Here is a 12,607-nt window from a genome sequence, read left to right on the forward strand (position 1 = left end):
AAGCGATGCACTGCGGCCAGTGTATGAGCGCCTCTCTGATAAGAAGCTCTTGAAGAGGTGCCAGAGAGTGAAGACGCAAAATGCCAATGAATCGCTGCACTCTATCATTTGGAGCCTGGCGCCAAAAGAAAAGAATGCATCACTGTTTGCTGTTGAGGCTGCCGTGGCAGAAGCTGTTATGCGGTTCAACCTCGGAAGCCACCAGTCTAGCTCGCACATACTCAGTGAGCTGCACGTGCAACAAACTTGCGCAGGCAGTAGGCGAGCATCCGAGAAAGACAGCCACCGTGTGGCCAACGCAGACAGAAAGCGCACATCATCGGCAGCATTCCAGGAAGCCATCAAGAAGAGACACAAAGAAAAGCCTGCTTCGGACTATTCTCCAGGAGCATTCTGATTCATTGTAGTGGTGAATTCTATGATTTTGTCCCATAAAAAGTATTTTTCACATTGCTAAATGTTTTTTTGCGTTTTTCTCTGATTATGATTTTCGCACATGCGAAGATTTGGGATGTGCACTGTGTCTCTGTTAGTTCTTCGATTTGCACGATTCTTTTTTTTCCTGAATGCTAAACAGTCGGAGAGTGCAAGAAAACTATAATATAGTATGCTAGTGCAATGCAACTTTTTCAAATCTTGCAAGAAGTAACAACAAAAAATTTTCTTCCAAAGTTGCTAATTTAAATTTTGATAACTTTGGCTAATATGTAGATAGAGATACAAAACTTTATATGTGCACTCTTCAAACATTCAGAAACATACCCAGTTAATTTTAGGTCTCTCAGTACAATAAATTTCTTGAAAGTCACATCCCAAATTTATAATACTAAAGATTGCATAACTTTTTTTTCATTAAACATAGAAAAAAACTGATTACATATTTGCAATCAGCTCACTAAACTGAATATAAGCTGTAAGTTTCAACTCTCTAGAGTTAATAACAATAAAGCTCTGCTCGTGCACCAGGTCCCCCCTTAAGAGCGCGAGTCTTTGACGGCAACATTTAAAAAAACAGCAGTTTCGTCGCAATTATATATGTCCTCCTCCGCGTAGCGCTCCAGCACGCTGGGCAGCTTTGTCTGCAGCCACTGCTGCTTTGCCTCTGTGTCCAAAGACGCCGCTTCCCCTACCACGTTTTTGTAAACGATTCCGTGCCGCTCTTTAAAGTGCTGAATCCAGCCTCCCCCAGGCTCAAAATTTGGACGTCCTGGAAGAAAAGCGAAGTTCTTCGCTTTGGTGGCAAGTATTGGCCCACTAATAGGCACATTATGCGCGCAGGTTGTGATGAACCAATGGTAAAGCGCCTCTTCAACATCGGCGTACAAAGGGTCTCTAACCCTTTACCGCTGATCAGCATGGCCGCTGATAGCTCCTGCCTTTACAATCGCGGTGCTCCCGGTTTTCAAGATGGTTGATATCGCCGACTGGGCGAGCTCTACTTCTTCACGAGGGCGGCTCACCTTGAAGCCGTGTCTAGAGTCCTGCAAAATATCCATCTTCGTGTCAAGCGACACAGCTGTGCACTTTGTCGGCGCCATCTTCAAACTGAGTTGTACCGTTGGTTGCACGCTGCTTCGGTGGCGGCAGCCTGCTATCGCGCGCGAGAGAGAGACTGAGTGCGGGACGGGCACCACCACGCCGCTTTGCTTGTCGCATTTTTTTCTTTCTCTCTCTTTTGGAGCGACTGTGGCCGACGCGCATGAAGCAGCTAGCGCCATCTTGTGGCGCGCTGCGCCTACTACTCAAGTACTCTCCGGTGTGCAGGCGGGGCGGGACGCACCTAGTAACGTTGGGACGCGCAGCGTGGTAATGACGGCAGATACAAACTTACGGAGATAAACATAGCCTCGTCTCGACATCATTCGTTTCAGGGAACTAAGCAACGCAAATGTTACGATTATTTTGCACGGAAAAAGCCATCCGGACGGCAAAATTTTGATCGTTATATCCGATATGCGGTGAATAACCTATCGTTATAAATGTTTTTTTTCCCCATAGACTTAATGCATAAAATGACTCTCATGTCGACCCATCGTTATAACTGATATTCATTATATGTGGTACTGTTATAAGTGGACTGCACTGTATTGCTATGCAGTTCTGCAGCATAGCATAGGGTTTGAAAGAGCACCTACTTTTTTTCCACTTCATCCTTGAGCAGAAGACGCAGCTTCTCCCGGGTGTCCTTTGTGGGCTTACTCATCTCCCCTTGAAGTTCAGCAAGCAGCGATGCCTGGCTTGACAGTGACCGGGTGTCTTGGGGCACCAAAGGCTCCTGTGTAGACAAGGAGGATGCCGTCTCTAAAACAGTGCAGTGTGGAAGCTGCACTACTCAACGAACTCAGCCTTGCCCGCAGTTAAGTGCACATACTAAATGCGCATACAGTCGATCCCGGATCTATCGAACTCAAAGGGGGCTGCAAAATAGTTTGATATATCGATAAATATAACATATGCCCATCTGACGCTGATGTGCCTGATGCATGGTCATTACAACACACCTTGAACGGTCAATTGTCACACGTGGATAACGAGTCAGGCGGACTGTGGTGTCAGGTTCCAGAATCGTATTCCTGTTCAAACTAGTCGTCCTCGCTTCTCGGCTGCCCTAAAAAAAGTCAGTGCGTCTTCTTACGTGCCACTCAGCGTTCTAACACCTCGCGGCCGGTACGTCCCTTCATCAGCAGCCCTTCCCTTCCAGCCCCTATGTCGGTGACTGTCAACACCACACACATGCTGTTAGTTTTTAAAGTGTGGCTTTCAGCTTGCAGAACATCCCAGTCCATTCCCACTCACATGTAACTGTATGAGCACGAATGAAATGCATGCAGCGCGGACCCGCGGATCACGCAGCGACAAGTGTTGCATGCCGCTGCCGCATTGGCAGGGGGAGGTCTTTCTACAAGTTGCAGATGTAGTGTGCAGCGGTTTTGTTATATTGAAACTGCAATATAAAGATCTGTCCAAGTGGATGTTAGGGTCGGATTCGTTTTGGCAGCTCGGGGCATCGTGAAATGCCGTTTGCAGAAAGCCTTTGTATACAAGACAAACCTGGCGGCGCAGCACCTCAGTTCGGCATTCCACGCCTGGAATCATCGAGATTAAATTATGGGGTCTTAAGTGCTAAAACCACTTTCTGATTATGAGGCATGCCATAGTGGAGGACTCCGGAAATTTCGACCACCTGGGGTTCTTTAACGTGCACCTAAATCTAAGTACACAGGTGTTTTAGCATTTCGCCTCCACCGAAGTGCGGCCGCCGTTGCAGGGATTCGATCCCGCGACCTCGTGCTCAGCAGCCCAACACCATAGCCACTGAGCAACCACGGCGGGTTATTGAGATTAAAGAATGGATGTTATTTTGTGGAATGTGTACCAAGCCAGGAAGCATTTTGCGTTCTTGATGCAGAGTGGCGATCTGCTCTGGCTGATAACCAATGGCCGCAGTTTACACGAGCCATTTATATGCAAGAAAAACTGAAAGCACCTTGCTCATTTTTTTTCTATCTCTCATCGGTTTCAATCTCTTGTTTGGCAGAATCTGCCAAAAATGTGCCATTTCAATTTTGTCGGCATTAAACATTTCCAGCGACGCAAGTGATCACATCTCCGTTAGGGGAAATGCACTTGCAGGGGCGCCACGTGGCACAGCGTACAATATATCGAATGTGGTAGTGAATAGGAGTTCGGTATAGAGCTGGGCAGGTATGTAACGCATAGGTTAGATAACAGGTGGACCATTAGGGTTACAGAATGGGTGCAGAGAGAAGGGAAACGAAGTCGGGGATGGCAAATGGTGGAGTGATTTAAGAAATTTCCAGGCACAAGTTGGAATCGGTTGGCACAGCACAGGGGTAAATGGAGATCAGAGGGAGAGGCCTTCGTCCTGCAGTGGACCTAAAGGGGCCCTGAACCACCCCTCGGGCTTGGTGAAATAACATAGTCTGCGGGTAGCATACGCTGTTGTGAACGTCTAGGCCAAGTTCTGCTGTTGTATGCGGTCCGTGGAGCTCGCAAGCGGAGCGCGAAGCCACCTTTTTCTCAAACGCTCTCGTTTCAAAAACCCCATACTCCTCACTTTTTGTGTGCTCTATTTCGTCATAAAGCACACTCCAATACGCGGCTGCTATTGGTCGCTGCGCTCAGCTACACCGTGGCCGCCACGAGTCCAGTGGCTAAGCGCACTGAGGCTCTCCGAGGACAGCCGTGTTTGGCTTACGTTTAGCGCGGCATAGGCACCAAAACGGAAATTTGAACTGCGCGCCACGGTGACGTTGCCGCCGTAGCCTTCACAGTGCAAGGCATTGGAAGACAAAGGGGAGCATAGCTGAGGCCGTATTTGATTGCTGATAACTCCGCTTCTGCTGAAAGCATTTAAGTACTTTTTGCGGCAAAGTGGTTCTGAAATTGCCTACCTCCACTTCACATTTCTTTCTCCACATCGAGAAAAAGTGGTTCAGGGCCCCTTTGAAATAGGTTCTTGTTGATGTTGTTGATGATGATGATGATGTACACGTAGTACTGGACCACCACTGTTCGGTACAGACAATTTGATTCTCTGAGTTCAATATATCCAGGATCAACTGTAGTCTACACTGCTTTACCAGTTCTCTTTAGTATCCTGCTAAATCTTCTTAATAATCAGCAGTCTAATGCTACAGACATTGTAGCTGACCTAGAGAGGATGTGTAATACGTACGGCCTCCTTCTTGCGTTCCTTGACTTCCATGGCAATGAGGGCTTCTCGAGCATCCGTGTTGCTCAGGTTCACTTTCACTGCCTTCTTGTATGTCTTGACTGCACCTTCCAAGTCACCCCTCTCCTCGTAGCTGCACACACCAGGAGCCCCTCTTTAGTATGCATGCAGCAGCAGTGGGTCTCCCCACATACCCAATCAGCCAAAGCTTTTCCTATTTTTTTTTTTATTGGGCAATCGTTTGACTGACTCACGTATAACGTTCCAAAACAACACATAGGCTGTGACTGTAGTGGAGAGGGGTACCCTGTATTTCATTATCTATCACAAATATTGTGCACCTAATGTTTAGCACACAGGTGTTTCACTATATTTTGCATCCAACCTCCATCAGAATGTTACAGCAGCAGCAGGGAAGCCAAAGCGCGACCTCAAGCTTGGCAGAAAACTGCCATGGCCACTAAGCGACAAAGGTGGGCATTCATAAACCTTTTCTGCTTGGTAGAATTCTAGTATTTTGGAACCGGGAATGGACATTTGTACCTCATGATTCACTCACAACAAAATTAAAGAATGCCATGCTTTCATTTGTTATTATACATGTGGACCGTGTACCTCACCTCATGATTCACTCGTAACAATACTAAGAAATGTCATGTTTCCACCTATTATTATACATTGGATTACTGATTACATAAGCAATCATAAACAGTATGTTGTGATCGACAGGCAACAGTCGGGACTATCTTCCGGTAACATCAGGAGTACCGCAAGGTAGCATACTCGTACCGTTGCTTTTCCTTTTGTACATTAAGGGGAGACACTCCATGAAACGACTTTTTATTATTACTTGTACTAAAGGTATCAAAATTCAGCCAATGGTAGAGTTTTCTATGCAGATTTCAAATATGTCATTACTTTTTCTGTAGATGTTATAGTTTTTGAGGTATCTGATGCACAATGGCAAAATATAGTAATCTTTGTGGGCACATTTTTATGTCCTAAATTTTAACAAAAAAGCATCATGCTGTAGCTTGTTTAGCTCTTTGTAGATTTCAAATTGCCGATATCTAGCCAAACAGCATGCACAATTACTGGAACTATGCAAAAAGATTACAGCATTTCTACTATCTTTCATTTTACTCGATTCCCTGAAACATAACCTTGTACTTTTGCAACTACTGCAGCGAGATATTGCATTTTCAAGTAGGTATTAGCACTGTACATATCTTCAAGAGTATGTGTGCCAAATTTCATTAGTATAAATTAGTTGAAGTGTCCTAACTTTTTTTCTTCATATTTGCAGTAATTGTAGATGCTGTTTGAATATATATTGGCACTTAGTCTACAAAGAGCTAAATAAGCTACAGCACAAAGCTTTTTGCAAAAATTTATTACACAATAAAGTGCCCACAAAATTACTCTATTTTGCCACCGTGTAGGACACCATTAATCAAGAACTATAACAGCTGCAAAGAAATTGACATATTCGAAATGCGCTTGTAATGCCCTATAAGTGGATGGGTTTTCAAATCTCTAGTACAAATATTTGAAATATTGTTTTTTCGAGGAGTGTCTCCTCTTAGTGATCTTGTAAATGCAGTTGACTCAAACATCAGACCATTCGCTGACGATTGTGTTTTGTACAGAGATACAACTTCCCATAACGATCAACATGAACAACTTCAACAACATTTTGGATTGGTGCAACATGTGGGGAATGCTTCTGAACACTGAGAAAGTTATTTACGAATTACACATAAAATAAACCCACTAATGCACGCTTATCAGCTAGGTTCGTCAGACCTACAAGAGGTTACTAACTACAAATACTTGGGATTACTAGCAATCTATCGTGGAGCATTCACAATGACAACGTATGCACATCAGCCTTTCGTAAGCTCTGTCTACTCCAACACAAATTAAGGAACACCCCGGCTAGTGTAAAACTTCTCTGCTACACACCCTTTATTCGGCCGATACTTCGGTATGCATGTATAGTCCGGGATCTCTATACTGAAGTTAACATTAAAAAGCCTGAAAGAATACAGACAAAGGCAGTTCGATTGATTTTTCTAAATCTTCGCTGTACGATTCTCCCACGGAACATATGCTAACAAATGGTATACAGTTACAGTAAAACCTCGTTAAACCGTACCCGTTTAAACAGTAGTTTCGTTTTAAAAGTAGTAAAGTCAAATCCCCGACTCAGCGGCCATTGAACATAATGTGTTTTGTATCCGCATAAACCGTACCAGCTTACTGCGTACGCATCGGTTAAAACATAGCGTTTCAACTTTTCGTCGAGCAAACACAGCGGTGCGTCATCTCCACCGGGCGGTCCGGCAGAACAACAAGCCTCAGAGATCGGTACAACGGCATCCAAGCCCCCCGTGTATTTGTGCGTGAAGCCACATCAACATCATTTCGACACCGTGCCAGAGAGCATCAAGTTGGTTCTTTATTCTATGGAGCCTTGTGGCGTCATGCAAGCGAGGACTCGCATCATGCCGAAGCTCGGATAAAAAGGTGCCGGGTGCTCAGCATAGAAGAAAAATCAGACAATGTTCGTGCTGTCGAACGTGACATGAAGAAGTCGGCGCTGGCACTAGACAGGGATCTGCTGTTGACTACGGTGTGTGGCGTTTGGAATGCGAAGTTGCTCAGCAGCGCTGCTGCGACTGCGAAGAGATGGCTACGAGATTTGACTTTTTGCCATCGTTGCCTTTGTTGTTGTTGAAGTGTGCACTAGCGACAGTGATGCGGACACGGAAAGTGACGGCACAGGAAATTCAGGCCCGACAGTGCCAGAAGCTGCGCGTTACGCCAGCCTCATGAATGCAATCGTCGCGACGAGAACAGGGGCGCAATAACGTAACTCTATTCCAAATGAAAAGTATTCCAAACTCCGGCACCCAGCAATGAAAAAGGTGCCCCAGGGACTTCTGCAGCACTACTGCGCACGCGCACGGAGAATACGTAACGCCAACGACGCCATGCGAATGTTTGCCGAGAAGACAGGGCTGGCTGAAAAGCTGGCACGCAGCTTCAGTAAGTTTGAGGCCGCTGTCGTCATCGTGCTAGGCCGCCACGGCATCAAATGAAAATAACACTTTTGTCGCGGGAAGTGAAGAAATACTCCATGTTTTTTCCCCTTTCATCGCACTCTCTCAGAGTTCTGTTTTTGACAGGTAAGTGGGCGATCTCATGCTATTCGGTTAAACAGTACTACCGTTTAGTACGTACTTTTTCCGAGCTCCGGCCAACTACGGTTTAACGAGGTTTTACTGTACTAGCTTTACGAAGAAAAAAATTTTGCCTCGACTTTCTTTCAGCACTTTTTAGTAATCAATTTATCATTGAGCCATCAATATATATTAAACCCTTAACAACTAGACGCACCCGGCACCAACAACCTCACACTTTAACCCCACATTTTGCACGTAATTAAGTGTTCAAGAATTCCTTTATTCCAGAAACTATTAATGACTGGAACTCAATGCCGTCCCCATCGTACCTGCTACTGGTTGACACATGTTACTTTTTTTTTTCGTGTGTCTATTCAAATGCTTTTGTACACATGCTGCTTGGACCTGTGCAAGGTCTGCAGTATCGTATAAATAATAATAATAAACTTCTGAAGTGAATTAAGCAAGAACTTCTAACCAACAGCTGTGTTAAGCTTATCAAGCATGACTGTTAAATCCATTGATGTGTAATCATGTGGTAGTAGTACAAGCTGAATACCATAGCTGGAATACTACCAAAAAGGAAAACCCAATGGTAGTTACAAATAAATGGTAAAGATACTGGGCAACAATTAACACCAGCCTAGTAGCTAACGAGTCATTTATTGGGAGCTATAATTTCCAAGTTGTACCACTGCTACATATGAAAGCTGGTGGTCATTAAAGCAATTTTATACCATGCCCCTACAATACTCCACGATTGTAAACATGAGATTCTGCATGTTCAGAAATAGTCACAACACAGCACTAAATCTGTTATAAAGTGAAAGGTGTGTTGCCAACTAATGCAGACCAACGTTAACTGCACATGAATTAATTTTTCATACTATATTTTTACTCATGGAACTTTCAAAAGCCTGAGCTAAGAATGAACCTACCCTGTTTACTCAATTCTGAAAGACCTTTACTGCCCAGAAGAATATACAGTCGCCGATCGTTTATTCGGACCTTACGGGGACTGCGGAAATGTCCGAATAAACAGGTGTCCGAAAAAGCAGATTAAGAAAAAAAAAATGAAATCCTTTATTTCCAAGCACTTATTCGGGCTCGGCAGTAGGCTTGAAGAAATCGTGAGTGCGCCGTTGCACGCTGTTCCGTTTACGCGCAATCAGATAAGCCCGAATCTCGGAGAGGGTTGAACGGTCACTATAGGCGGCTGAAAGCAGTCACTGCTTGTGCACGCTCCGCATGCGACGGCAGCGTAGCACAAGGTGAGTCATCTTCCGACTCTGAGTCATCGTCCGGCGGTGCAGCATAGAGAATGGGTGCAGCAGAAACCCGACGAATGATCTCGCCGTCGTCGAGTTCTGCACATGTCAGTACAGCAGTGTCAGCACCTGTGAAACTGTCAAACGAGACTGTGTCCGGAATCGCAATGCAACCACTGCGCAGGTCTCGGCAGAACATTTTCCGTGTCAGTAGGGAGCACATCGGAAGGCGACAAATCTTAGGCCTCCCGGCACCCGCTTGCCGGCATTCCCCAGCGCAGTCTGCGCGGGCACTGTCGGCGCCATTAGACACTTGACGCAATGTTTCCGTACGCCGCATTGGAACACCGAAACCTCGACACAGCACACAAAGCAAACACCACCGTGCCGACACCAGTCGTACAAACGAAAAACATGGCCTGCTCGCAGCGTCGTGCGCGAAAGAAACAAATCAGCTGCTGGATTGTCTTGACATGGCTTAATAATAGCGTCCTCGATCACCCGCACCGGTGCGCACCGGGGCACCTTGGTGTGCACTTTCATCCTCGATCAACCGCACCGGTGCGCACCGACCATCGTCGATCACCGGAAGCGCACCTCGTTGGAGCGGTTTTCTGTTGCCCCGTCTCGCACCGAGAAAATCATCGGTGCGCCGGGGTGCAATCCCAGCAAGCACTGCGGGACGCGCCTCGCGCGCGCACTACCGACTGCAGAATCGCGGACGCTCTGGCCCGATAGCTGCGGTTGCAACGGAGTTAGCTAGTGGAGATGTTGGCAATGAGACAGGAAGCGCTGCTAGCTGCCGCAATCGATGAGCTTTTGTCAAGTTCGTCTGAGAGCGAAGACAACATGCTGATCGACCTCGTCCAATAAAAATGTGGTGAATAGCAGCCGGAAGTGGACAGGTTCGTTTAACGGGTCGTCAGGATTAATTATAAAATCCATTGGTGTTTGCTTGCAACCAGGTATGTCGGAGCACGCAGTTTGACAAGGTTCGAGCGCTTGCCGCGGATGCTCAGCACCTGTAAGCAATAAAATGTGCGCCAGGGGCAAAGTAGTGCTGCGTTCAAGCAACCTGCACGGGGTGCAGTTTTGTCCTCGATATTGACCCTCCGCAGTGCGCCACCACCGCGGTGCAAAGCGCACCATTCTGGTTTCGGGGCAACCCCGGGGCAAGGTGATCGAGGACGCTATAAGCTGAAACCGGAACTGCTGTACGGCCACTCTATCGAACCAGGCAGAAACGATGATGATGAGCGGGGATTTGCAGTAGCGCCACTTCGTGGGGCAGCAAGGAGGTTCCGTTCAAAACAAAAATGACGTTCAGCAAGTCTAATTATGCGCCGGTCAGAGTCGGTGCATGATGCCCTCGATCGAGTTGGCTCAAGGAGTGTCCGAAAAATCAGACGAGAGGTTGCAAGGTGTCCGATCTTTCGGCAGTTGTTATACATTATTGTCTATGGGGAGAACGGCGGTGCTGTGAAGCTGACCGAATAATCGGGCATGTCCGAATTTTCGGAGTCCGGAAAATCGGTCGGCGACTGTACATGAGAGGACATGCACATTAGGTGAGAGTTTGAAAGCAAAACTACAATAGTGACAAGCTATCATCTTTAGCATTAGAAATTTCTTCAGTAGAATCTAATCCACACATTGTGATAGCTGTGGGAACTGCTGTAGCATTTTGCCTGCTTCTGAAATTTGTCAGGCTGCTATCGTCTGCAAGCAATTTTAGAAATACTGTTTCTCGAATGCCACTGAAGGTGACATTTTCTGGGCTGTTGGTAGTGATAAGGCCACCTCTAAATGCAATGAAGAGTGGTGTTCATTTCACCATAGATTGGATACAATAAATTCTCTATGTGCAATTGAGAGTGGATCACCCTTACTGTTACGATGAAGAATGATAGGCATTGCTAACTTATGCACTGCACTGCATAAGTTCTCGAAGTATGAAAATCAGGTGCACATTACGATCAAGTAAATATGGTAAGAATGCTATGCCAACAATGACACCAACTGAGACTGATTAGTACAGCACCTTTGTCAATGCACATTTGGCTTAAAAAGCTAGTGAAGAGCCATTTATGATAACCTGAAGGGCATATTTGTAAGTGTAGCAGCAGCCAACTGAGAGGCGGACCTAACCAATATCACAACTTCAAAGGACACACAAGTACTTCAGCAAAACGGGCATAAAAGGCTGTACTCACTAGCGTCCGAGGGCAACCAGGGTCTCGGACATGTACTTGCGGGCATTGGGATGGTTTGGATTCAAAGTCAGTGCCTGCTCGAAGTCTTCTAGGGCACGTCGCAAGTTACTGTTATTCGCAAACCTGGGAAACCAACCACCACAAAGAAAACAATGCGTCAGTGTGGAGCACAGCACAACAGCCACTCCATGACCATGCTTGAATTGGACGGGGCTTTTTATTGAAATTTTTCTACTAAATTTATGCTTCAGTATCCACATGCAAAAACATTTCTGTTAGTAATTCATAACATCTGAAACAGTGCTTGGTCATTAGTTGAATTCCCAGCACTTTAGTGACAGTTTCAGAGCAGGTACTGTCAATAGGATCTTAGTTTTGAACAGCACACGGTGCCATGTAAGTATTCAAGGTGGTTATATGAGAACCATTCCCGAAGCTCAAAGCCACAGAAGTTAGCAACTTCTGCATAATGAAGAGGAGATGCTACTTAAAAAAAAAAAAAAAACACTAGAGAGTTGAAAATACTGGCATTCATAGAGTTTCTTTATGCAGACTTCAAATATGTGAGTTCTGGTGTAGCTGCTATATTTCTTTAGTTATGTCCCCACACAACTGCGAAATACAGTGATCTTTGGAGGCACTTCCTTGTGCGTTAAATTTTCATAAAAAGCATGATGCTGTAGCTTATTTAGCTCTTTGTAGACTGCAAAGTGCTGATATCTATCCAAACTTAGTGAAACTATGCAAAAAAATATTTGTAAACAAATTTTTTTCACAATCCCATGAGAATAACCTTGTGCACTTATAATTGTCCTATACTAACAAAAATTGGCATACATATGCTTCAAAATATGTAGAATGATGATATCTCCTTGGAATAGCAATATCTCTTGCTATTTGCTGCAAAAGTGCGAGGTTATATTTCATAGAATTGTGAAAAAATTTGTTAAAGTGTCCTAATTTCTTTTGCATAGTTCCAGTAATTGTACAAACTGTTAGAATAGATATCACCACATTGCGGTCTACAATGAGTTAAATAAGCTACGGCATGATGCTTTTTCTGAAGATTTTATGCACAAGAAAGTGTCTCTAAAGATCACTACATCTTGCAGTGGTGTAGGACATAACTAAAGAAATATAGCAGTTACCGTAAAAACCGGAATATAGGTCGAACTTTTTTTCAAAAACCCATCGCGAAAAGTCGACCCTCGACTTATATACCGGACATTGGCGGAAAAACTA

The 12,607-nt window shown here is 45.2% G+C and overlaps 1 protein-coding gene across 6 annotated transcripts in view; it reads right to left on the reverse strand.

The window, feature by feature from the left end:
* The window catches only part of LOC126542960 (uncharacterized), a 94,871-nt gene that overhangs the window by 20,117 nt on the left and 62,147 nt on the right, over positions 1–12,607 (reverse strand). For all 6 annotated transcript variants that reach the window (XM_050190089.3, XM_072286345.1, XM_050190087.3 and 3 more), the window contains 3 exons: positions 11,366–11,488; positions 4,700–4,829; positions 2,136–2,275 (listed from right to left, as the gene is read on the reverse strand). In XM_050190089.3, coding sequence (XP_050046046.1) covers positions 2,136–2,275; positions 4,700–4,829; positions 11,366–11,488 — 393 coding nt within the window. The remainder of the gene's footprint in view (positions 1–2,135; positions 2,276–4,699; positions 4,830–11,365; positions 11,489–12,607) is intronic.

Source organism: Dermacentor andersoni, chromosome 2 (assembly GCF_023375885.2).
Source record: "Dermacentor andersoni chromosome 2, qqDerAnde1_hic_scaffold, whole genome shotgun sequence".
Lineage (NCBI taxonomy): Eukaryota > Metazoa > Arthropoda > Arachnida > Ixodida > Ixodidae > Dermacentor > Dermacentor andersoni.